Here is a 27,211-nt window from a genome sequence, read left to right as displayed (position 1 = left end):
AGCAAATCCAAACTCTATCCTAAGAAAGAGAGAGAAAAAAAACTTTGGGTTTAAAAAAAAAAAAAAATTCAAATCTTGCTTTTACACCTTGTTCTATCGTGCAAAACTCCATTTTTACTAACTCTAAACTATCAGCTCAGCTGTGAAATGTTGTTTTAATAGGGTTGCTAACACTTTACTGTACGATTGATGGCAAATACAAATCTTGCGTAAATTCGGGACACCCTTTATATGTTATTTAATCTTTGTTGGATCGCCCATTCATATTCAATGTTGATTTTAATTCATGGCATATTGTTTTAATATCTGTTTTTATTTCTGTTGAGTTTTATATTTACGAATTTTGAATTGAAAATAATAAAACTGAAATATTTTATTTGGTATACATTGCAAGTTTTGGAATTGGGTGATAAAAACAAATAATAATATATCTTCAGCTATGTGTTGTATAAGTAATTTTCAAAACCCTACTTTGAAAGTCTTATTTTGTGACTGACCTTGTATTTTTCAAGAAAATAAAGATACAGATAACGATACTTGAGCCGCCATCTTCCTCTCCAAACTCTGATACCACATCACAGGTTTCGAACTCGTGATTTTCAATTACCTTGGGCGACACCAGACCACCGCGGTTCAGTGCAAGCGGAAAAATGTGTCTGTTAAAATCGGTGTCTCGATGTAAATTAACATAAAGATTTGCAAATAATTTTTTTCTGTGTTTACAGCAAATAATATGATATTTATCTGCGCCTTTTCTAATAACTGTTAATCAACATTAAATTATTATTCAATTATTTATATCCTATTTTATTTTGCTCTTTTTGTTTTGTTCTGATTTGATCATTTTTATTCTTGACTCAAAAATTTACAAAGCCCAAAGATAAGTAATAAGTCCTTAAAAGAATTATTTTATCACAAACGTGAATTTTTGAAGCAGAAGATGCATGTCTTTAATACTGGCTAGGCAAAAAGTCCATTGACGTTCCAAAAGGTTATTTTTTTTAATAATTGATTATGAAATTGATTGATTGTAAAACGAGTGGCAAGGTAAGCGTTCCACGCACGTCAATTCCGCCTCCCTTAATGATTAAAAATTAAAAAAAAATAGTGCAAAAGATCACCGTAAATGATGGATGCTATAAGAAAAGACTACTTTTAAAATATGCATTTTAGACTGTTTATAAAGTTATGTAGTGCATTGGCCTGGCAAGGAATGAGAGTATAGATTTCTCAGACGCAAGTCTTAGAGAACACCAAGTAGACAAAAATACTTGGCATAAATTCGGCGATTGATGCCGAGTGGAGGGGATAAATATTTAGCCATAAACATCATTTATTCTCACTACACGACTGTCTATTCACACCCAATAACTTTATCCTATGTTTCCTGATTGGGAATATTGTGTGGCAATTTTGTCTGGGGGGAGATAAATATTTTATTCTCGCTACGCCACTGCCTATGCATTCCCAATTACTTTATCGTATATTTCCTGATTGGGAATATTGTGTGGCAATTTTGTCTGAGGGGGACATAAATATTTAGCCATAAGCGTCATTTATTCTCGCTACGCCACTGCCTATACATTCCCAGTAACTTTATCGCATGTTTCCTGATTGGGAATATTGTGTGGCAATTTTGTCTGGGAGGAGATAAATATTTAGCCATAAGCTTCATTTATTCTCGCTATGCCACTGCCTATGCATTCCCAATAACTTTATCGTATGTTTCCTGATTGGGAATATCGTATGGCAATTTTGTCTGGGGGGACATAAATATTTAGCCATAAGCGTCATTTATTCTCGCTACGCCACTGCCTATGCATTCCCAATAACTTTATCGCATGTTTCCTGATTGGGAATATTGTGTGGCAATTTTGTCTGGGGGGAGATAAATATTTAGCCATAAGCGTCATTTATTCTCGCTACGCCACTGCCTATGCATTCCCAATAACTTTATCGTATGTTTCCTGATTGGGAATATTGTGTGGCAATTTTTTCTGGGGGGAGATAAATATTTAGCCATAAGCGTCATTTATTCTCGCTACGCCACTGCCTATGCATTCCCAATAACTTTATCGCATGTTTCCTGATTGGGAATATTGTGTGGCAATTTTGTCTGGGGGGAGATAAATATTTAGCCATAAGCGTCATTTATTCTCGCTACGCCACTGCCTATGCATTCCCAATAACTTTATCGTATGTTTCCTGATTGGGAATATTGTGTGGCAATTTTGTCTGGGGGGAGATAAATATTTAGCCATAAGCGTCATTTATTCTCGCTACGCCACTGCCTATGCATTCCCAATTACTTTATCGTATGTTTCCTGATTGGGAATATTGTGTGGCAATATTGCCTGGGGTGGGCTAAATATTTAACAACAAGCGTCATTTATTTTCACTACTAATAACTTTATTGTTATTAGTAGTGAAAATAAATGACACTACTAATAACTTTATCGCATGTTTTCTGACTTATTGGAATATTATGTAGCAGTTTTGTATTGCATTGAACTTTGGTGTGGAAGCAATATTGAAATAAAAATGTTAATTTATGCTCCTATTTTTTCACTTATATTAATGCTGTTATCCCTGATGTTTTACACTAATGTTTTTTTCATAGTATAAAAATATTTTAAAAGCACGTACATAGAATATTTTCTTCATTAAATACATTGTTATAGTAAGATATTCAATTTATGTTTTTTTTTTTTTTTATATATAAACGACTAAAAGTGTATTATAGTTTAGGAAATATAAACAAGCCTTATCTGAAAGAAAATTAAAAAAAAAAAAAAATGTTTCTCAATTTGACCGATTTATTTATTTGTGTAGAAATGTATGTCTTATAGATAAACTTTAGTGTACATATTAGTATTATATATATAGTATATACAGTGTATATATAGTATAAATATAGTATTGTTATTCGCTGCATAATTGTATGTTTTTAAGTGTTATTTTTAGGTCAAAGTGAAACATTTCAAGCATTTTTTCCCATCAGTTTATCCATTTAAAGAAAAATATAAACTAAAGTCTAAAAGCAATATTTTAATTTTCTATATAAAACTTACATTCGTTTATATGGAATTTTTTATAATTAATGTTTGAAAATAAAATACAGTGCTTCAATATATGATAAAGGCAAGTTTGTATTACTTACCACAAAATTAGTATATGACAAATTCTGAATAATATTTAACACATTTTTCTAAAATTCAAAAATTATAATTATTTCTAATAGGTCATTCCTTCAAGCCATTGCAGTAGCATATCATTAACCTTTATTTTTTGCATCTTTCTCTTTCTCTCTGATTATTTTTGATGTTCTTGAAGAGTATTTTGAAATACGTGAAACTTGTTCGCAGGTTTGTATTTGAAAAAAAAAAAAAAAAGCAACGGTTAACTATGTCCTTGAAGGAAAGAGAGAGGATGATCTCGAACTGGTTGCTTAAGGTCAGATCAATCCAAAATTGGGAAATAAAGGGACAGGGTATTGACCTTGAAATAGCCAATGTCTTTATCTATACATCTTGACTAACGTCTTTTTCTGTGGTTATGATCAATGAGCTATTTTTTGTCAAAAAAATTCTTTTATTTGCGGCTTGTCGTTTATTTTTAGCTTAGAACCAATCATCCCAAGCATCCCCCCCCCATTCCTTTTCCAATTTAAAGAGATTAAAATTTTAAAACGATCTTATGACCCAACTTGCTTGAGTCAATATAAGATTACATTTTCAGCTACTTTTAATATATTTCCAAATACATTAAAGTTTCAATTATCCGCTCGATTTGGTGGTCGATCTTTACTATCGAATTTCCTTTTTCGATGGCTGAATGTTATTCCTAAAACTTCAATCATAAGAAGCGTTTTAACTCACCTAAAACAATGAATTTTTTAATCTTTTCGTAAACAAAGAGAAAGAATTTTTAAATCGTCACAAAATTGGACCTCGAAATTTCGGCAATTCTCCTCGTTTCAAATCTGTCCGAATATGAAAAACACATTTTTTTTCGAATTATGTCTCTCTGTCTAAATAGATAGCTCAAAAAAGCTTTGAATAGACAAGTGAAATTTGATATGTAGTTCTCTACAACAAATGTGTATATTTTTATCAAATTTTGAACGAAATCCATTCTAAGAAAGTATTTTTTAATTGTCAGACGGCAATTAAAAGATATCAAGAGCTATATGCATATAATTTGGTACACAGGTTTAATATCGAAAATGCAGATATGTGTGAAAATTCTTTGAAGAGTTAACTATCTGTTTGTGTTTCTGTACTTTTTGTATACTTGTAAACGTCCTAGATACAAACCTAACTTTCTTGACTTGCTGCAATATACTCCAAACACCATGAGGCTTTGAAGCGTATTCTGAACTCTTGGAATATGCATATATATATATATATATATTAGCAATTCAAAATGTACTGAAACTCCTTTCGCATGCACTTATTGACATATGCAAAGTGCTTGCAATTTTTATCAAGCTGAGAAGTCAACTTGAGAAATGTACTTTTGTAATTGTAATAACATTTTCGGTTTAAATGTATCGTGCTTCCTTGCAAAAAATGCAGTACGTATTCTCCAGATACATTTTTAAATCTTGTGATTTGTTGTGCAGTTGACCAAAAACAACGATATCGTCTGTCTTTGAAAGCGTTGCAGACTGGGACATTTAGGCTTTTATGGTTAACTGAATCCAAGATTCAGTTATAGATGTGTATACAATAAATCTCATAATATTTCTGGAGAAATTAAAAACGAAAAAATGTCATCGGGAAATTTTTTCTAGATTTTTTTTTTTTTTTTTTTTTTTTTTTTTGTTCTGATGGGGGAGGGGTGCACATTATTTCTGATAAGAGGTCTAGAGCCCCCAACCTCCCTCAGTTGGCCCCATTTTTATTCAGTCATTAAATAACAAAAGATACGGAATTCTTTCCAAATTAGATTGGTATCTGCACTTTGAATGTTAAATCCGTGAACCAAATGTTATCCATCTATCTCTCATTGTTTCGTAGTTATTGTATTAACTTATTTTTGGGCAGCTAGACAGACAGATTTCCTCTGAAAGGATTTCGCTCAAAATTTGATAGAAATCTATAAAATGGGTGCTAAGACCACGTACCAAATTTCATAAGTTTAGCTCAAAGCGTTTTTGAGCTAAACTGATACGCATACCGAAAATGTGTTTTTCGCATTCGGTAAGGTCTAAAATGTTAAGAATTCGTCAAAAACTCGACTTCGAATCTTATGATGATTGTAGCAATATCTCTGTGCTTCGTATATGAGAAAATCCAAAAGAGTTAGAGCCAGATAACAAGAGTTCTTTGGCTCTTATTTTAATAGGAAAGGTGATTCGAGTTTTTATTTTATCTCCGAAACAGCTATTTTATTTGACATTGATTATTAAATAAATTAACTTTTATTTTAAAATGAAAAGAAAATACATTTTGAAATTCTGGTTACATTAAATTAGTTTTCAAAGAAACTTGTAACTCTTTAAGAAAGAAACTTGTATCCACGTCGTTCTCTTTTATTTTAAAAATATATCTCAACTTACTTTGTGCTCTTTCACAGAAACAGTATAACTTTTTTTTTCTGTGTGTATTAAATCAGTTTTTTTAAAGACAGTTCTTTCTCCAATCGCGTTGAAAGCTCAGCTCACTATACCATTCTCGTTTATTTTTAAAAATATATTCCACTTTACTCTGTATTCTTTCACAGAAACAATCAAAACAGAACTTTTTTCCTCTATTCCGTCAACGCGAAAACAAAACGGAATAATATTTCATCAAGAAGTTATACGATGTCCCGTCACGATTTAGTGATTTTGAAAGAAAATGCTTCGTCCTTTTCATTGCTTTCAAAAAAGACACATGTACTTACTGTTCTCGATTATAGTTCTCCCTCCTTATCTTTTCGTCTTTTTATGACATGTTGAAATCATTCCATTTCTGTTGACACCGAACCGACCTGGTAAGAATTTCTGCGAAATGAAACGCTTTGGTGCCAACAATGCTCTCTTGGAACCTCAGCGGAATCGGAGAATTTCTTTTGCTCTTTTCGTTTCGAGGAATAATGGCTTAAAAACTATTTCATAAAATGCTGTTTATGAAAACACATTTTTGTTAATTTACTAGAAAAATAGAGCTGTTTTTATTTCAATTATTATTATTATTATTTGCATAATCTATATATTTAATATACTTAACAAATTTAGTGTGTGTGTGTGTGTGTGTGTGTGTGTGTGTGTGTGTGTGTGTGTGTGTGTGAGTGTGTGAGAGAGAGAGAGAGAGAGAGAGAGAGAGTATGTGTGTGCGACACGCTTCATATCTCCTTGAATCCAGAAAAACAAATTTTTGGCATTTGTCTGTCTGTTTATGAACACGATAACACAAAAACACTTCAAGCTAGAAGGATTCAATTTCATATGTGATCATTACACCAAAATTGTAGAATTCCTTTTATAATTTCATTAAAGCCTTTCTGTTTGGCTGACCGAATGCAAGTGAACACGCTATAAACCATAAAATGTAAAGAACTAGATAGATAAAATTTAGTACACATTTTAGCATCTATAATGTATATCCCCATCGAGTTTGGAACCAAAAAGCGATTGACAGTCTGTCGGGATCTACTTTTCCATGCATTTAAATAATACAAATATATAACAACTTCAAAAAACAAAATATAACAACTTCAACAAAAATATAACAAAAATTATTTTATATGTTTGTTATGATTGCAGAAGTAGTTTTATGTAAAATTTGGTTTTCAGTCTGTCAAAGTAGAAGCGTCTAAAATACATATTCGCTTTCCGGGTATTTGTATGCATATCAGCGATTAATCTCCAAAAAGAAGTCGCCAAAGATTGCAAGCGAAATTCCAGCCAAAGATCGATCTTTCACAACTGTTGCTCGCTAATGGCATGCAACTAGTACTATTTCTATCCTTTACTATGCTACATAACTCTCATATGTAAAAATGAAATTGTGAATACTCATGATATTCCCGGCCTTGCCTAAGGTCCACAATTTTATGCGGGAGAAGGGAGACAACACTTTTATTAGAGAGTATGCGAGACAGGTTCTGGAAAAAAATCACCCCCTCCCCTGGTTTTCTTTACACACTAATCATGATTATATCCACCATATTCTTTTCGTTATTTTCAATTATTTTTTCTAAGTATAACTCATTAATAGAATGGGGCGATTCATTCAGATCCAGGACATTCTCAATTGGGACAAATAGTCCGAACTTGCAACAAAACAGACTAATTTGTAATGTCTGATTATTTAATACGTAAGCGGAAGTTAGGGTTTTAGTGACCGAGTGGAAAAAGAGAGGGTTGTAAGAGCCATAGGCGCAAATAGACAGCATTCTAGAGAAAAAACATTAGTCTAGAATATTACATTTTTAAATCTAAATATAATGAGATGGCTAGAAATCAATATTTTTTTCGAAAGCTATTCATACTTATTGAACCACGCATTTCGACTTGGGGGTGGGGGAGACGAAAAATCATATTTCGGACGTTACTTATGCTACTTTTTGTATCTTACTGGTTTAAAAATTAAAACTAGATAACCATTTATGCTATTTTTTTGTATCTTACTGGTTTAAAAATTAAAAATAGATAACCATTTTTTAATACGAAATGTTTCCTTAGAAGTCGAATTTCGGACATCTTTTCCTGTCCGTGAGAGGCAGTAAAAATTCGGGACTGTCTTTAGCGTTCAGTGAGGTATAATCACTATAGTGAATTCAGTCTTACAATATACAAATGTAATGGTTTTAAAATCCATTTCATATCCAAGCAGGAAGCATCACTGTACATCCTAAGAACTCTGGGCAATTAGATGGCGTACACGGTTTTTTTTTTTTTTTTTTTTCTCGAGACTCTAATGTTGCCAGAACTGACTCCATTGAACACTTTGAAACAGTGCTGAACCTGCTTATAACTTTAAGGTTAAAAAGAGATAAAGAAATCTGAATGACTTTAAAAAAATAAATTGCTATGAATTCTTTTACAATTTATCAGCATAATTTTGTTTTAGAAACATATCCGATGAAATTTACCGAATTGAATTGTAAACATTTAAAAGTTCTTCAGCAAAGGACTTTGACACATTAATAAAAAATGAATATCCATTTGTAATTCTTCCTGTTTTATGATTTGGTACTTTTTCTAGATTAATAACAGGAAATATATCAATGCTATTCTTTCAACATTGTTTTTCTTTCGAAATTCAACAATGCACATTCCTTGCCTATCAATGATATTTACTTTAAATCTCTCATATTTTTAATTCAGTTATTTAAATATTTTTATACAATAATTCTTAAAATTTGTGCCGTCATTGTTAGAATTAAAGAAAGCTTATGTGAAAAGTCATTTTTTGGTACTAGTTCATGTTTTGGCTGGAATGTTTTTTTAAAGTAAATAATATGTCAATTGGTTATTCATAAAAATATCACCAGCTTTAGTCCTAAGTCATCCGATATATCTGAATGATTGGGTTGCCACGGACAATGCGGGCAATTCCACCAACCTTTCTATAGAAAGTGAATCCTGACATCGAAAATGTGATTATGAAGACTATCGCATTTTTATTACTGTACCTTTGATGGAAGTGAAAGTCCTGTAACATTTAATAATAATAATTTAAGGACAATTATAATTAATAATAATTTAAGGAGGAATTAAAAATAATGTAATTTATATGGTTAAAATTAATAGCTTGTAAAAATGAAGGTATTCTCTCATCTGTTCTCGCATATATAGTGATGATGAATTACAAAAACTCATACAACGAAAATAAAATTTAGAAAATTCATTTAAAATGTGTAAAACTGTAAGAGTAACTGTATTCTTATCTAACATCATCTAATCTAATCTTAAGATGTTTGAGATGTGATCAATGAATAGTCTCGGTAACACGAACCGAGGCAACAGGTTATTAGTTATTGTCAGCAGGGCCCGACTTAGCCTAATTGGAGTCCAGGGTAAAAACTTCTTTAGGGGCCCCTCTGCTTTACTACTTCAATAATGAAGAACTTGCATAGAACTTATCTATGGTATTTGTCGTTAATTAATTCAAAATACTATTTAAACTTAAAACTAAAAACACTCTTAGTCTTTAACTCGAAGTACTACATTTAACCATTGAATTTAAAATGTAATCTGACAAAATGCTAAGGCAAGATATAAATTAGAATGCTTTCTACAACTATCTTAAGCATCTGTCTATAAGAGAAACTCCTGAATCTCATAAAATAAACATATTAGTACATTTTTAAATGAAAAATATGTAAATTTCTCAACAGTTATTTTCATATGTAGGAGTATTTAATTATTTCTTGCATTTATTGCATACAAGCAAAACAAAATTTCTACAAACAAAAAATACAGGCGATGGATTGGCGCCCAAATTTGTCCATTGTAATTCCAAAAATTTAACTGCATTCCGCCCTAAAAAGCCATGGATTTACGAAATATAGATTTTTTTTTTTTTTGCTTTGTTTTGTTTATACGATAGATTAATGACGAAGCTAACATAAAACTAACGGATTTTACATTGTACCGATATTTTGTTTTAAAAATGTTAATTAAAGAAGGAAGCGTAAAATAAACTTTCTGTTCGATTTGGGGCCCCCTTCTGATGTGGGGCCCCGGGCAACTGCCCGTATGCCCCTGCCTTATTATACATGTATGAATAGGAATCCAGTTTTTTTTTTTATGCTAAACCTTTAAAATGAAGTGTTTTCATGTCATTATCTATTGCAACTATATGTTTGCATTTGCAAAATAATTTAAAGTTTTTAAGTGATATTGCTATCTGAACAAATGCAATAAATATTTTCAGAAAAGGAATTTTTTTCTAGAGCCCTCACAAATTGCAAACAATTCAGCAGTCAAAACAGAGAACGAAATGAACAAGTGATAACTGTACATTACTACTGAAAATATATCCCACATTTGAGCTCAATTTCATCTATCAGTATAAATCGGTATATAAATAGAAAATCGATGATCATGAAAATTAAATCGATGATGATAGAAAACAACTAAAGCAATAGTAATTTTATCGTATAATAATATATAGTAATAATATGGATTAAAATATTAAAAACTTAGATAATCCCAAGAGGAAAAAGATGAAATCTTTAATGGAGAAACCTCAACATTATAAAAGCTTATAATTTGAATGTCAATATTCCTTTTTTCTTGAAAGGAGAAGGAATTATCTGGAACGAGCTACTTTGGACTTAGAATCAATCTCGCCATTTAATTAAGATTCAACATGATCTTATCTATCCCGAGCAGTCATTATATAACTAATAGAATGCCAGTCAAACAAATTAACTTTAAAATTGATGAATTCTTGTCTGTGGTTATGTTAAGTTCTTTTTTATAAGTTCTAGAAATTTCTTTCAAAGAACAAGAATTTACAACACTTCAGTTCGTAGAAAATATATTTTCAAAAACCATGTATCAATCGGCATCTTTCTTTCCCAAATTAATGAAATACAAAAATCATTTTGAAATTCTTTGGTTTATTACTAGACTAGTAAAGTCTACCGCTTCTTTTCAAGAAACAACAGTCATGCAATATGACGTCATACATTTTCCCTGAAGTATTTTTACATCTGCTTACTGAAGGCGTGAACGGCAACACTTCTTTTCCACCAATTAGATTGCTTTGTTTCTTTCATTGATGCAAACTTCAAAATGAAAACGTGATAGTAGATTTTGACAATCAACATTTCGTCTGCTGTTGTTATGTCAGGCTTTGCTTTGTTTACATTTATTTTTAAGGGATACTGCTTTTGAAATATGCACGTTATGAAATTTAATTGGTTGAAACGATCACGAAGTTATGGCGATCTTCTTAGGTAATTATAAAGCCTCTTGTATTTGGTAAAATCACATGGTATAATTTAATTTATATTAACTTACATACTATTGTTACTTACAGGTATTAATTGACTAATTTATATTATAAATCATTACTGTCTTCCACTTAATGTTCTAGATTCATTTTAAATGATCAAACATCTCAAAGATTATTTTTTATTTCTTATATGCATTAGCGTTCGTGTTTACCTATATCACTTCAAAATCTTGTCTTTATTTGTTTATTTATTTTTATTTTTGATCTGTAGTGAAATTATATATAAAAAAGAATGGGAATTTTAAAGTTGCGCTCTATTTTGTTTAGTTGAAAATCTTGTATAAAAATATATAATCATTAATTTGAGAGATAATTGATAATAGTATTGTCAAATCATCATCATCATCATTAATTGTCAAGTGATAATATTATTAAATAAAATCAAAAACCATGCTATTTTATATGTATTTATCTTTAATTTAAATCTTTAATCTATATCTTTATCATTATTAAAGTCGTATTTCCTTCTTGGAAAATCATAGCCAACTAATTTACAATTTTCATAGTAATCTCCCCCCGACCTTTTATTTTAAATATATAAAAAAGTGCACAAATTATATCTCAAATAAATTTAAATTATCTTTTAATATGAATATATGAAATTGAGACTGACTTTAAATAATCAATGTTTTCAAATATTATGGTAAAGAATGCATGATTGTTTTTTCACAGTTAGTTAAAATTATGCTTGGAGTTTGTTGAAATGAAACAAACTCCAAGATGATTAATCATTTATGATAAATGTTTAAAGGAATTGTTGATAAAAATTGTTTACTATATTACTACATTCTTTCATTATAATGTACTTACCATTTACTTACATGTTTTTGATTTTACTTTTCTTTCTTAACAGAGTATCGGAATATTTAATGGGTGATCTTGATAGCTCATCTCAACCTGTACCCAAAACTAGAGTAAGATGTTTTTATTTTAACTTCAGAAATTATTTCTGTTGTCAGTATAATTTTATTCAAATTTATTTATTGTAACAAATTGGTATTTAAATATAGAATTTTTTATACATTATTGATGAACTTTATGAAAATTCTGAAAATATTTTATGCTTATTATTTATTAATGTATGGATAAGTTTGAAAAGATATTAATAAAATGTCTGAAAAATTATCTATCCTGTCCATTTGATTTTGATTTTAAAATAACACATTTTTTCCCCTTCTTTTCATTGTTTTATTATTCATTGTTTTTATTATCATTCTTTTATTACATTTTTGATCATTCTGTGGAATAATCAAAAGGAATAGTTTTAAAAACTAGAAAAATAATTTTTAAAAAATGAAAATGCACAGTTATGCATTTTTGGCTTACTTTAAATGAATAATAATTTAATGCTTTGGCAATAATTTTCTATATGAAAAAAAAAAAATTAAGAAAGGCATTTTTAATTATTCAGTATAGTGCGGTGAATAGAAAGTGTTCTGAAAATCTTGTCTCTATTAGATAAATTGAAATCTATATCTATAAGGAATATAGAAGAGATGCTATGTGGTTAAAGTCTATTTTTTTCTTTTTTCCAATCTATTTAATTATCTAAACCCCTGGCTCTTTTTCCATTTTTTTTCAATTCTTTTGTTTAAAATACAGATAATTATATTCATTTATTATTATTTTTTCAAATTCCATTGTTAGTTTTGATAGATTAAAAATGAAAAAAAAAAAAAAAAAAAAAAAAAAAAACCTTAAAAAATGGTTTGTCAGACCATAAACTAATATTACATAAAAATAATTAGATGTTTAGAGATCAGCTCATTAATTTGAAATTATTTATAATACATTGTAATATTTAAAATAATCATTGGTAACATTTTCTTGAAAGATGGGCATGTCTTTGAAATTAGAAGTTGTTGTTATATTGATTATGAAAAGTTTTTGAATAATATCCACTCTGCCAATAAATGACTCTTTACTTCTGAAGGAAACTTGGTTTGTTTATTGTAATTTTTTTTAAGAAAGTGCCAATACAATCATCGTCATCTAGATAAGAGAAATTTTAGGAAAATCATTCAGATTATTCCAAATTCCAAACTTTTCTGCTAACATAATTGTCTGAGTTAAAGGCTGACATAACTTTGTATTGTTTGTTAAATATTTATTTGTCCTTTAAAAGAGATAAATTGTCCTTTAAAGATATTTTTTCATCATAATAAAAATAAACATGTTTGCAAATCTGATATTTTTTTGTGAAAATAAATAAATGAATAAAAAGAATTATATGCTAATAAATACACTGAATATTATCGCTTTATTTTGTCCCCTCCCCCAGAAATTCCAAAAATATTACAAAATTTTTTTCTTTGAAATAAATAAAGCTAGGCAAAAAATTAGATTCAGAAAATAAAGTACAATTAAAGCAATTAAATATCATTTTATAAATAGATACATAAAAATATAACTCTGAATTACTAAATGTGAATTAATTTCAAGATAAAAAAAAAGAATGCCAAATGATTAAAAACACCCTTGTACATAGGATGTCACAGTTGTGAATGTTGTTAATTTAACAAATTGTGAAGTTCCGGCTAAATTATTTCATTGTCAACCTAAATTAAACCTTCCAAGAAATTATTATTTTTTTAAAAATACACGTAGAAGTTTAATTTTTGTCCCTTTTTACTGCATTTTATTACCTGGCTTAAAATACACTTGGCAAAAAGCATAGCATAAAATGCACATATTCCAATGCACTGTAGCATTTGAATAAAACATATAAATAAAGTAAGTTATCTGTTCTTATAATTAATTTAAAATTGAATTAGAAATATAGGTTGTATTATGATAAATTTACTTATTATTCACCAATAAAAATAAGATTGTGCTATAAAAATTTGTATTTATGATGGAACAAATCATTCATTAGTTTCCTCATTTATGGTGCAATATCTGTAGAAATATTTTTTTGTGTTCTTATATATGTAATATTTAAGTTGACTGGCTTAGAAAACTTTAAAGGAGTTGCAATTGTTTAAACTAATTTTTTTATTTGTGGTCATTATTGCAGTCATTATTCTTATTATTGATGAAATCTGAGGATAAAATTTTGGCAAGATTTCTCATTTTTGTTTATCCAGCAGTTTAATAAAATGTTAGTATGACTTGTGAAATAAAAGTGAAAAGGTTTTTTTAGGGGGGGGGAGTTGGATGGCATGAGAAAAAAAAATTAATTTTAAAAATGTAGATAAATTGATTTTATACATGTACCTATATTTTTTTCTCTGTATATGATGGCTAATAATAGTAGATAATATATTGCTACTTAAAGAGTAATAAACAAAACCATAAATTTTCATCATATTCCTTTAATAAAGACAAACATGAGAATAGGAAAGTTACACTTATAATTAATGAATGTTATAAATAAAATAAATGCTTTTTCTTTATGATCATTTTTAATTGTGTTTCTTTTTCTTCAGTCTTGTGATAACTTATTGTCTGCTGAAGGTGAATGTGATCCTTTTGTTCGAGACAAAAGGTCAAGTATGTATATTTCAGCATTTGTTATATGGCATGAGTAAATCATTCATAACATTGTTTTATTTTGATATATTTATTTTTTTAACATTTTGATTTTTTTCTGCATCTATATAGTTTGAAAAGTTTATGATATAATTTTTAGAAAATGTCTTTGTGCTTTATGTCTATTTCTTTTGTGCAAATGTCTTTGGCTCTTTAATCTATCAAGTAATAATATCTATTCCTTTCTGTAATTTTCCATATAAAATTTATGTGTTAATAAAATTTGTATTGCTTATTTTATTTTTGGTTGTATGGTTTCTTCAATATATATGTGTGTGTTTGTGTTTGTGTGTGTGTGTGTGTGTGTGTGTGTGTGTGTGTGTGTGTGTTATTTATTTTTTTCTTTCTACATGAAACAGTGTATAAATTGAAAAATTTATTAAAAATAGTTTTTTTTTTATTTTACTTACGTTCAGAAAATATTTTTTTTATTGAAACAAAATTTTTCTGCATCCCATTATGATTTGAAAACCATGTAAATTATTCTCATTCTAACAAAAATATTCATAACTATATAGTTTTCCTTTACTTTCCATTGTATATTAATTAATAAATGATTTGAAAATAGAGTTTTTTACAATTTGTGTAATTAAATAAACTATTGAATATATAAATTATTTTATTCTAGAGGATATACTTTTTTTAAAAAACTAAGATACAATTTAATTTTAATATTTCGTATAATAAAGCATTGCTTATATATCTTTTAAGGCCCCTGCATAGAAAATGTAACAAATAAAAACAATAACCAGGATTTTAATAAACAACTTTAATTATTACCAATTTAATATTTCTAATACTAATTCATTTTAAAGAAACAGTTTTAAATTTAAAAAATAGTTTTAGTATTTAGCTGTGTAGTATTGAAATCAATAATAAAATTTAAAATAAATTAATTTTCATAAATTGGGCAAAATCATATCATAATTGCCTATCTTGAATGCAGATTATAATTTCTTATTTTCTTCAGATTTATATGTATGCCTATTAGTGATCAGTTAACTTTAATAATTGTTTGATGTGTTAATTGTCTGTAAATGTTTCATACAGCATTATGAATCAGATTACAAATTAACAAACAAATTAATAAATTGACAAACAAATTAATTTGCTTTTCACTGGACTCCATTATGTCTTTTAAAAACTTTATAATCTTCTTCATCAACATTTCATTTAGCACCCACCATATAATTTATTTTCTAATGATTCATCTCTTGTGCATAATTCTAAAGTCTTAATATCATTGCTATATTTCTTATATAACTCTAAGAGTGAGGACTTAACTCTTCTTCAGCATTAGAAGTCATATATAATTTAAGCCTTATATAAATCAAATATTTAATCATTGCATGGTGAGAAATGAATTGAAACTATGATGAAACAATGTATAAATGTTGATGACAGTGTGTGAGAAATATATAAATAGTGTTTTACTATATTCATTTTTCTATTTAAATTTCAACAAATATATGTATGCATTTTTTATTGTTTCAAAAAAAGTCTTTTTATTTATTTAGATTAGACTTTTGTTTTGTATTAAATTTATTTGATGGAAAACAGTAAAAGAATAATTGAGTCATATATATGAATTTATTAACAATAAGTATATATTTTAATGTTTTTGTTCTTTTTTCCCTCTAAATGTAGCTATAATTCTTCCACCAGAAGAAGTTGATGCTAGATTAGCTAGACTGAGTGATGGTGTCGAATTAGCTTTGAGGAGAGCTAAAGTGTGGTCTAAATATGCCAAGGATGTTATGACATATATTGAAAAGCGCTGCTGTGCGGGTATGTTTTGAAATCCAACTGATATGAATAAATGATTCTTTTCTTGTTTCCATCAATGCATGCATTATAATTTTTTGTGGATAGCACATTTGTTGTATTAAAAATGATACCATCTTTAATATTAAGCAGAAAATATGCATATTTATTTATCTTTTACAAAAAATCCTCTGAAATTGTGAACAATAGCATGATGAAATTTGTGCATCATATTTTCAGCTTTCATTTATTATCTCAACTTTGAAAATTATTTCTTAAAATATTTCATTACACTTCATTTGTTATATGTATATATTCTTGCCCTTTTATATATTTACTCATCTTTACTCTTTTATATATTTTTATTTTATCACTAGCCTACTGATTTTATTTACTATAATAAAGATTCATTTTTTTTGAGGAAATCAGAATTTTTTTAAAATTATGCTCTTAATATGAAAATAAATGAATAATTAACAATAGGATAACTTTTTTAGTATTTTATTAATTATTATTTTATTTAATTATTCATTGTTTTTATTACTTGTTAATTGTATTTTATTATTTTGTATTTGTTTTCTTGGCATGATCAAAAACTCTTAGTAATGTTCTGATTTGAAACTATCTAAGAGCAATCCCATACTTTAAAAAGTAATCAGTGGTGAGGGAACCTACCTTCCCATGTGCAAACTTTCTCATCATGTCAGAGGCAATAGATTTGACCTTGACATATTTAATGTGTGCTAGGCATACATCTATGACAGCTTTTTATGGGATTGAATCTTTAGCATCAAGTAAAGATTTTGCCTCCGAGCCATCATACCTCCTAGCATTATAATAAATTAAAATCCAAAATATGATTTGTTATTAATTAAAAGCACATAATAAGTCTTGTTTGTTTTACATGTGATCAATAATTTAATTCCAAAAGTATTAATCTTTATTTTTATTTCTCACAGAGGCTGAACATGCCAAAAACCTAGTCAAGTTAGCACAAACTATGAAACCTATTTTAAAGGAAGAGGTAATTATTACAATTTTTACTAAAAACATCTAAAAATGAAATGTAGTTTATGAAGAAATGTATTCACAAAGCTTTATTTTATAGAGCTTTCTGCCCTTTCAATCCATATATTATATGGCACTAGACCAGGATTATGATAATGGGCAAGCAAGTCTGAAAACTAGTGCTGTACTGCAGGGGCACAAGTTCATTGAGGTTTGTTGAATTATTTTATATTTTATGCTGAAGAACAATATTTCTTCGATGTTTTAAAAGTAAATATATAGTTTTAAATATACTTTCATACAGTTATATAAAAAATATACTTACAAAAATTTACTTTTTATACAGTTTTATTTTAGTTCTGTGTGTTTTATGTATATATGTAACTTCTTAGAAGAAATCATGTTCTGACATTGATAGTTTATTATGGTCTGAATGTCCTATTTTAAAACTGAATTTTTATCTATCATAATGGCATCAGTTTATTGCATTTACAGTAATTCTTGAAAATGCATAGTTACAGAAAACAATTATAGAATTATGTTACTGATCTCTATGCTTGATTCCCTATATTCATAGTTTTTAGATAAGCATTATAACTGTCATACCTACATTTTAAATTGAATTTAAAGATTGATTCTCACATTTTGATACTTATGATTTAGCAAATCAGTGATAAATTATTCATTAACACAAAAATTTCATAGAAGCGCATAAAATATATTATAGATTGATAGGAAAAAAATCCTACTTCCCCTTCCTCCTCCTGATTTGCATTAGATAGTTGAATAAAGAAAGCAAGAAAAAAGTCCATTATGTGACTATCTGAATTTTCTTTATTCAAAGCATTTTGATAAACTTGAATGTAGAGCTGTTCCAATAAATAATATTGCTCTATATTGTTCTATTTTTCTGCACATTTCTTGTTATTTATTTTTGTGCAAATGTTTAATTCTTCTGTTTTCTTTTGCATTCTTGAAAGGATATTCAGAGGTAAATGCCTGTATTTTATTTTTATATATTTGTATTTGTTTGAAGTTCAATATGTACTTTTATGATAATTATAGTCAATTGTATTTTAAGTTTGTTTATTTTATAGCCTCTAACAGCCAGAAGAAATGAACATGAAAGATATAGAAAACAAATAAAGGAAACGTGGCATAGAGAAGTGAAGAGAACAGTAAGAAATTTATGCTTTATTGATTTATAGTAAATTAAACTGTTATAAAATTTTGGATCATATAACTTTTTATATTTTTACCATGTAAAAAGAAAATAGCAATTTTAAAATAAATCCTCTATTATTATTATGTGAAGTGAAATTTTTAAGTGCTAATGCTCTAAATTAATATGCAGCATTTATTATCATTAATTCATTTAAAGTTTTTATTATTTCAAAATAAAAATCATGACTGAAAACTACTTTTTATACTGTTTTCATTATTTTCTTAGAGTTAAATAGAATCTGTATGCCAAAATGGAAAAAATTGTTAATCATCAGTAAAAATGAATTTTTGTACTAAAATTATTTTTCCTCAAAACTACACTAATGTATACTTTTTTTTTCAAGAATGGCTGCAAATAATGATAATTGTGCGTGTGCATGTGTGTGTTTTTCCTTCAGGGAATTATAACTGTTGAGCTGTGAATATCTGTTCTCATTTTAGCTTTATCCTTGTACTTAGTACTTAGCTTCTAAAAAGAGATGTGGAAAAAATGTTTTTTTACTTTATACAGTGTAGCATTTCTGTTAAAATAAGTATAAATAAAGGTTTATAATATTCAAAGATTTGAAACAAAAATTCTTTATAATCTTTCTGTTACCACCATGCAGAGTTAAATCATACATAGTCTTGAATTTTTAGGACATATATTTGATTCAGTTTTTGTTATATATTTTATAATCCTGTGATATAATTTTCAAATTTGAGTTTGTAAGTTGCAAGAAAGCTGTTTCTTTAAAAGTTTCACCTCATTATTAAATGTATATAACTATCAGCATTCTATAAATAAAGTCCTGAATATATTTATTATAACCATTTAATTAAGCATGAAGTCAAAAGTTTTTAAGCTCGTGATCTCTTTTCTTATAATTAAATAAGACGGTTGTAAAGTGGCAATGTTGTATTTTGTCTGATAAATTTTATTTTATTACTGAATAACTGTAACTAAAATGTTTACTTTGAAATTATTATGCAAAGAAAGGAAATTTTTATTTATTGCATTAATTTTTTTAAAAAAAATAAAATTTCATTTTTTTAAGTCAAAATATTCCTTTTTTATTCTTATAGCAAGAATCTATTGTAAATCTGCGTAAAGCAAAAGCATTATATTTTCAACGACAGCAAGAATATGAGAAGGCCAAGGAATCAGCTTTAAAAGCTGAAAATTGTGAAGGAGTTGAAGCTAGTAAAATTGATAAGAAGAGACGTGTTGAAGACGATGCTTTGCAAAAAGCTATGGAGGCAGAAACAACTTACAAGTCATGTATTCTTGAAGCAAATGAAAGGCAACTTGCTTTAGAAAAGATGAAAGTATGTATTTTATTTTAGATTCATGTATTTTATACTGAAAATCAAATATAGTAAAGTAGTATATTCGAAGTTTAGGCCTGTTTGATAAAAAAAAAGTTCTTTTGATGATTATATAGTTATCAAACATATACTGAAGAGATTTAGTATTTATATTTCTTCAAAATGTATTTTAAATTTTGCACTACACTTTTTAAGTATTTAATGATTAGAGATACTCAAGTTAAATTTATAATTACACTGTAGAATTAATGACTGTTCTGACTATTGTTAATTTATTTTAATTAATTAATTAATATTTATTTTAATTAGATTATTTGTATTTTTCTAAGCTAATTACATTTCTTATTTACTTTCAATACAATTGCATGCTTCCTTTGTTAAAAAAATTTTAACATTGTTTGTATAAGATTTAATAAATATCCTAATTGCAAATAAGTGATAGCATAAATAGATCCCAATGTTCTTAATGAAAATTAACTTTTTTAAAGGATATATAAATAATTTGTATTTTTATTCATAATCCAAAATCAGTGTATCAGTCATTTTGTTAAATACTGAAATAAAATTTGTGATTTAAATTGACAATTAAAATACAAAACATTCTGATTTCATATTGGATATACTGCACAATATTCTATACATATTGTTTGCTAAGTTTATACTTTTAGACTTTTATGCCATTGAGAAAAATTGTTATTTCTTTGGAGAAACTATTTATAATTTTTCTTTCACTATTTTTCATTTTGTTGTAGTATTTAAGCTGTTATTATTTTCCTTAGCATATCAATAAATCAATGGTGAAATACTACTAAAAATATTTTATTAAAATGTGTTTTAATGTGTTATTATAAAACATTAAGAATTTTATAGTTAACTACAGAAATGCAATAAAATAATCTTATATTAAGAAAGCAGGAAGGATAACTGTTTTCATTCAAAAATTATTGAAGAGTGCTTAATTGTTCATCTTTTAAAATCTCATTTTAATGCCTCTCTTCCCTTTTTCTGTCATTAAACTTAGGAGATCAACAGTTTCTTAAAAATTACTTCAAGTTACTATTGATAGATCATGCCTCCTAATTTATTCTTTTAATTTTTATTGCCTATATCTGAAGCTTTTTGTGCAAATTAATGCATTGAATTGAGTTTTTAATATTTTATTGTTTTGTATTATTGTTTATTTACTTGCAATTGAAAGTTTAGTTATATGTGATTAAGATATTTTAATATTCTGAAATTTGATTTGTTTCTGTAGTGTGAAGTCTTGCAACAAGTTCGTGAATTGGTTTACCAATGTGACCAAACAATGAAAGCAGTTACTGTAGGCTATTTTCAGTTACAGTCCACGTTATCAGCTCAGGCACCAGTACAAGTAAGATTTTAAGAATTTTCCCCGCATGAAAATGTGACTATATAATTAAATTTTAGTAGTATACTTGAAACCTAAATATATTGTCTAATTCCCTTCTCAAAATTTAACAAAATAATAAAGAGTTTTGCTTTAAAAAAAATGGCAGAGTTGTAACATAAATTGAATTGAAATATACTTGTTGAAATAGTTGTATAAGTTTAATGCATTGACTTACAGATGGAGAAATTTATCATAATAATAATTAAAAATATTTTTAGTTAAAAGTTTTTTTCTATTAGTTACAACCGAAGAAAAAACATTCTTAAAATAAAATCTTTTTTTTTTCAATTTGATATTTTTGAAACATTATGTATATTCTTATTATCAAAATGTATATATTCTGTGAAATGTAATTTGTTAGGTAAGCACATTTTATGTAATTTAGCATAAAGGCATATTGCAGTAATCATATTTTTGTAAATAAGTATTATTAACTATTTATGTATTTTTGAAGCTTGGGGCTCTAATATTATGAATGTCATTTGTTCCCTTAGTTCCAAACAATGTGTGAAAGTAGTCGTTTATATGAACCTGGAACACAATACATGGAATTTGTTAAAAGACTACCACAACCCACAAGTCCAGCATCTAATGGAGCAATGCCTTTTACTTTTGAATCATATTCATCAGAAAACAGGCAAGCTTGATTGTGCATCAATTTTTGTTGTAATTCTTTTAAAAAAATTCAATGACTTAGTGAATAGTAAAAATAATTAATAAAATAAAAGTCCTTTAAGATAAACATTCTTCTTCTTCCCTTGCAGACCTTTGCTGTCTCAACCACACACACTTTTCATTACTTTCTATCCCCCACAACTCCCTTCTAGTTTTTTATCATCAGAACAGTCATATCTCTTTCCACATCATCCAGCCATCTAGTTGGAGGTCTTCTTCTGGCCTGGAATTCCATAGGATTTTTAAAAGTGGATATTTTGAAGCTGCTGTTTCAGGGCTTCTCCAGATATGGCTGAGCCATCTTAACTTATTGCTCTGGATAACCAGTGTTATCTGTGGTTGCCTGTACAGTTTGTATAATTCAAAATTGAGTCCAGTTCTCCTACATCCTCTCTCTAGAGCTGGGACAAAGATAGTTCTAAGGATCTTTCTCGAACATGTTCTTAGAACGCTGAGTGTCCAAGTTAAGAGTCTAAGTTTTACTTGCATAGAGCAGAACAGGCATAATAAGAGTCTTAACACAGGCATAGTAAGAGTAATAAATTCTTAGTTTAGTTTTTCGACTGATTAAGCTGGATCTTAGTTAAGATAACCATTACCATTCTATATATATAGATAGAGAATTCTGGCTTTATTTGAATTACAGATTTTGGAATAATTTCTACAACATCTTAAGAAAAAGTTTTGACTTAATTTGTTTTTTCTATTATTGGCATTTTGTAATGAGTTATTCAGAAAGAATTTGCAATCATAAGATGCTTTTTTTCTAGGGACATATGGAAACTGGAAAAATATTTACAATAAGAGTGAAAGTAATTTCTAAGTGTTACTATTTGTTGATAAAATAGATTGATTGATATTGAATCATTGTTGTAATTCTTTCAATAATATGAAATATTTCCTTTTTCTTTTTAGGTTAGACAAGTCCAGGAAGTCTAATGGTTCTACTGAAAGTAATGAAGATATTCTTAATCATGGACTTCTGGAGTCCAGGCTTTCCTCTGATAGTCGAGGTGATTTATGCTTTTCCTTTCATAAGGAGTTAAAGTGTGTTCATAAGGAATGAAGTTCATAAAGAATTCAGTAATATTTTGAAATTAAAATTCAAAGCATGATTTCTTATAAATTTAATTTTCGTCTGAATTTCTAATATATTTAAAATAATGCCATTCATATTATGTTTTCTGTTGTTGACCCAACTATATATTTATATAATGTCTTTATTCAATTTTTATTGAATTAGTATAATTTATATTAAAACTAATTTATGCACAATTTTTTGTTTAAAAAAATACCAATCTTTTAATTGTAACATTCAGTCATATACTGTTGTCAATCTGCATGATAAGTGAAAAATAGATTCAAGATTCAACTTTATTTATCATGAAATTTTTAGTTTGTAACAAAACGTATTTGCCTGTTAATACAAATGAAATATTTTCCATCTTTTCTAAGATTTTATTTTTTACTAAATGCTCCAGAATGTTTCATGATTAATTATTTTTTAATTTAAATTTCATGTACCTTTTTTAATCATTCAGTTATTTTTAAATTTAGAGATTTAGATAAATTATCCAATAATAATTATAATTCTTATGTTTTTTAACTGACATGATCTTTCAACACCTTGGAAAACATAGAATATTATAACCAATAATAGTTCAGATAAAGAACTATTAAATAATAAATTTTTTAGAAATAAGTAATTGAATTCTTACAATGTAATTCTTTCTTTCCTAGTAATTATACATTAAAAATATTAAAATTAAAAACATCACATCCTTTAAATAACTATTATTTTATTAAAAAATTGTAAGTTGAGGGGTTTTTTTAAAAATTTTTATTTTAAAAATCAATTCATCGGACAGCAAACAAAGCATGGATTTTATGGAACCGTGGATTTTAAACAATAAATTATTTTTTTAAAAAAATAAAGACATTAATTAAGCTGTAACATTTATAGTACACAATTTTATACAGATGTGCTTGTGTGTTATGAAATTCTTCACAGAAGTTTTAGATCAATTTGAGCTTTAAATAAAAATTAATTTTCCCCCTAATGTGTGTTCTTATATTTTGTTCAGAAAAACTGCGACAACCTATTAAAGCTTGGGGATCTCCTACTCAACCTAATGGCAGTGATTCTGACAGTATGAGTAGTTGCCCTAGCAATAAATCCCAAGATACAAGCCCTGCTGCTAGTCCTCACATTTCAGCAAGGAAAGTCATCCATGTTTCTTCCGGGGATGAGTTAGAAACAGATCATGACAATGGTATATTTCTTTCATTTTCATTTTATTCTACATAAAAAAAAACATATGCAAATAAATGTACAACTGAAAGCATGTGTTAAAAGAAATAAGACTGTTTATGCAATTACAGTTTTATGATTGTGTATTATTTCATTCTTAAAAATTTTAAACTTATTGTAAAATATAAAAAAAAAAAATTGCTTTTGATTCCATCCTTGAGTACTTAATCAAAATACACTCAATTTTCATTTTAGCTGATGCATTTGTCCCAGGTAGAAGAGCATGCATGTCAAAAGCAGCTGAGACACATTCGTTTAGAAGATTGAAAACCCCTTCCAGATGTCGAGAATGTGATTCCTATGTATATTTTCATGGATTTGAATGCCTTGAGGTAAGCTACAGAAATAATAATTTAAAACAAAGTTATCTATTACTGATTTTCTTATATTAAAAGGCTATAGTCATAAATTTGTATACAATATTTTGGCTCATAACTGTGAAAAATTTTATCTTGTATGTAATCCTTGTGCAGATCCTCCCTGTTGTGGTGTAGAAATTTGGGGATAAAAATGCTAACTTTTCACCTGATTATACAGTAAAATTATAATAATCTCTCTATAACTTCAAAAAAATATTTTATATTTGATTTTCACCAGTAACTAATTTTCTTTGAGCCAATACATTTTTTAATCTCTTTTTTGGCAGGAAGTTTTGCATTTTATAGGTTAACTATACACTGTCATCAAAAAATCTAACCAAGTAAAATTGAAATGCGAATTTTTCAATATGTTATGGAAATATAAATTATTGAATAAATTTTCTTCAAATTTTGCACATGAAAAGTATGAAAAAAAAAAAAAAAAAGGTTTCATGACAATTATTGAAATATTTTATCTATTTATTTTTATCTCTTTTCAAAGTAATGAATCTATTAAAGCACTCTTTGATTCAGTCTTGCAATTTTTTCAATAAATAACTTGACATTTATTTTCATTTTGAGAATTTTACTTCTGTTTATACTAAAACAGTAAAAATAAAAATAAAGTATTGTAATTTTATTAGTTAATTCTTTACTGATTTTGATAAAAATAAAAGTTGCAGATAAGTGGAATCTTTGTTATTGTACTTTATATAAAAGTAATTATATCCTTAGCAGTGCCAAATACATTATTATAAATAAATCATACATTTGTGATAAATGAAAAAGTTATTTGATACTATTATTTGATAAATTTCAGCAAATCAAAAATCAAAATAAAATTGAATCAAAATATTGAAATCAAAAATATTGAAAATTTGCTCAAGTACTATTAAATACTGTACTACTAAAATGTTTATGAGTCTAAAATTAAATATGAAACTTTATTAAATGTTCTTTTAAGTTCTGTAATAAAATATTTATAAGTAAATTTTTAACTGTATTTTATTACTCATTTTACATTTTTCTTATCTGTTTAGTGTGGTCTTGCTAGTCATAAAAAGTGCCTGGAATCTTTGGCAATTCAGTGTGGTCGAAAACGCTTGCCTCGCAAAATGAACACTTTTGGTGTTGATTTAACCACTCATGCTCAGGAATCTGGAGAGGAAATACCATATATTGTTAGTAAATGTATTGCAGAGGTAGAAGATAAAGGTTTTTGCTTGAAGGTAAATTTCATTTTTTTACCCTTGTTCTTCAGAACTAATCTAGTAGTAAAAACATAAAAATTCACATCATCTAGTATTTTTTATAAATTTGTAATTGCAAAGTTTGAATTAAAATCCAATTTCCATATTAAAATTAAAATTGTTATTATATACTTTTTTTCTTATTTATATTATTTTTTTAAAGGTTTTGTGAAGCATTTGATATTTAAAATATATTTTCAATGTTTCTGTAATTGAGACAAAAATATAAATGCTTTTCATTTCTTTACCTGCCCATATAGGAGCTTTTACAATTTGTTATTAAAGAAATGATTTAAAAAGAAAAATAAGTCATATTTTTTTGTTCATAATTTTAATAGTCATTTTTAGAATCATTTAAATGCCAATTAAATTCTTAATAGGAGTACAATCTGAATTTATATTTTTAAAATTCATATACTTTTTACTGACAGCTACTTGCCCTCGTTGATGTTATAAAAAAAAATCATGATAAATAAATATTTTTCATGCTTTTGCAAACTACATAATAAATATTCCTTTATAATTACAATAACTTATGTTTCTAGGGCATTTATCGAGTATCTGGAGTCAAATCAAAGGTTGAAAAACTGTGCCAGAGTTTTGAAAATGGTGCTGAATTAGTGGATCTGGATGGCATGCATCCAAATGTAGTTTCTAACGTCTTGAAACTTTATTTGAGACAGGTAAGCAATTACGCATGGAATTAAGTTTTAATTATTTTGTGAAATACATTAAATAGTGCTTTTTTATAGTCCATATAAATGTGGAAAGTATAGGTTTATTTATCAGGAAAAATTAAGCTGTCTTTTTAATTAATGAAAAATCAGTTTATTTTTATTTAGTAAATATTTCCAAATATTAGTTTTTGGGTATCATACATAGTTAACAAAATAATTGCTCTTGTATTTTATAGAGATATCAAGATTGATTTTCATCATTTCTCACCACTACAGTACACCCTATATATATGTATAAAAAAAATTATTAGAAACAGGAAATTTTCTTAAAATGTTGATTAAAGCTTAACATTATTATAAAATGAAAATATAAATCATATAAAGGAAATGAAGGGTGATGTATAAAAAACATTGCATTGATTAATGTAAATATATTTTTCTCTTCTGACATATTTGGCCGATTTTCTTTTTTAAATATTAATCATAAATATTATTAATTTTTTTCTTGATATAAAAATTTTGCCTTTTGTTGTTGCTTAGTATGTGAAGTGATAGATGAAGGTAATTAATTTTTTTATGTTGAAATGATTTAAACTATCTGCAGTTTTATTAAAATTTCTCTCTATGCAAAAATAATAAACATTTAAAAATATTTAGATTTTTAGAATTTTTTTTTTTTTTATTGACAGAAATAATACATTAGTATTTACTGTATATATATATGCTGTTTTCTTG

At 27.1% G+C, this 27,211-nt stretch overlaps 1 protein-coding gene across 8 annotated transcripts in view; it reads left to right on the top strand.

The window, feature by feature from the left end:
• LOC129976302 (rho GTPase-activating protein 45-like) overlaps nucleotides 1-27,211 on the top strand; it is a 289,876-nt gene that overhangs the window by 250,489 nt on the left and 12,176 nt on the right. For 7 of the 8 annotated variants that reach the window (XM_056089800.1, XM_056089799.1, XM_056089798.1 and 4 more), the window contains 14 exons: nucleotides 11,812-11,872; nucleotides 14,387-14,450; nucleotides 16,137-16,277; nucleotides 17,213-17,277; nucleotides 17,362-17,472; nucleotides 18,359-18,439; nucleotides 19,551-19,793; nucleotides 21,049-21,165; nucleotides 21,699-21,841; nucleotides 22,795-22,892; nucleotides 23,964-24,152; nucleotides 24,386-24,522; nucleotides 25,590-25,778; nucleotides 26,345-26,482. In XM_056089800.1, coding sequence (XP_055945775.1) covers nucleotides 11,812-11,872; nucleotides 14,387-14,450; nucleotides 16,137-16,277; nucleotides 17,213-17,277; nucleotides 17,362-17,472; nucleotides 18,359-18,439; nucleotides 19,551-19,793; nucleotides 21,049-21,165; nucleotides 21,699-21,841; nucleotides 22,795-22,892; nucleotides 23,964-24,152; nucleotides 24,386-24,522; nucleotides 25,590-25,778; nucleotides 26,345-26,482 — 1,777 coding nt within the window. Of the gene's footprint in view, nucleotides 1-10,808; nucleotides 10,900-11,811; nucleotides 11,873-14,386; nucleotides 14,451-16,136; nucleotides 16,278-17,212; nucleotides 17,278-17,361; nucleotides 17,473-18,358; nucleotides 18,440-19,550; nucleotides 19,794-21,048; nucleotides 21,166-21,698; nucleotides 21,842-22,794; nucleotides 22,893-23,963; nucleotides 24,153-24,385; nucleotides 24,523-25,589; nucleotides 25,779-26,344; nucleotides 26,483-27,211 lie in introns of those variants that run through there. The other variant, XM_056089803.1, reaches the window with a different exon arrangement.

Source organism: Argiope bruennichi, chromosome 7 (assembly GCF_947563725.1).
Source record: "Argiope bruennichi chromosome 7, qqArgBrue1.1, whole genome shotgun sequence".
NCBI classification, from domain to species: domain Eukaryota; kingdom Metazoa; phylum Arthropoda; class Arachnida; order Araneae; family Araneidae; genus Argiope; species Argiope bruennichi.
Note: the sequence above shows the minus strand (reverse complement) of the source record. Positions and strands in the feature narration are given on the sequence as shown.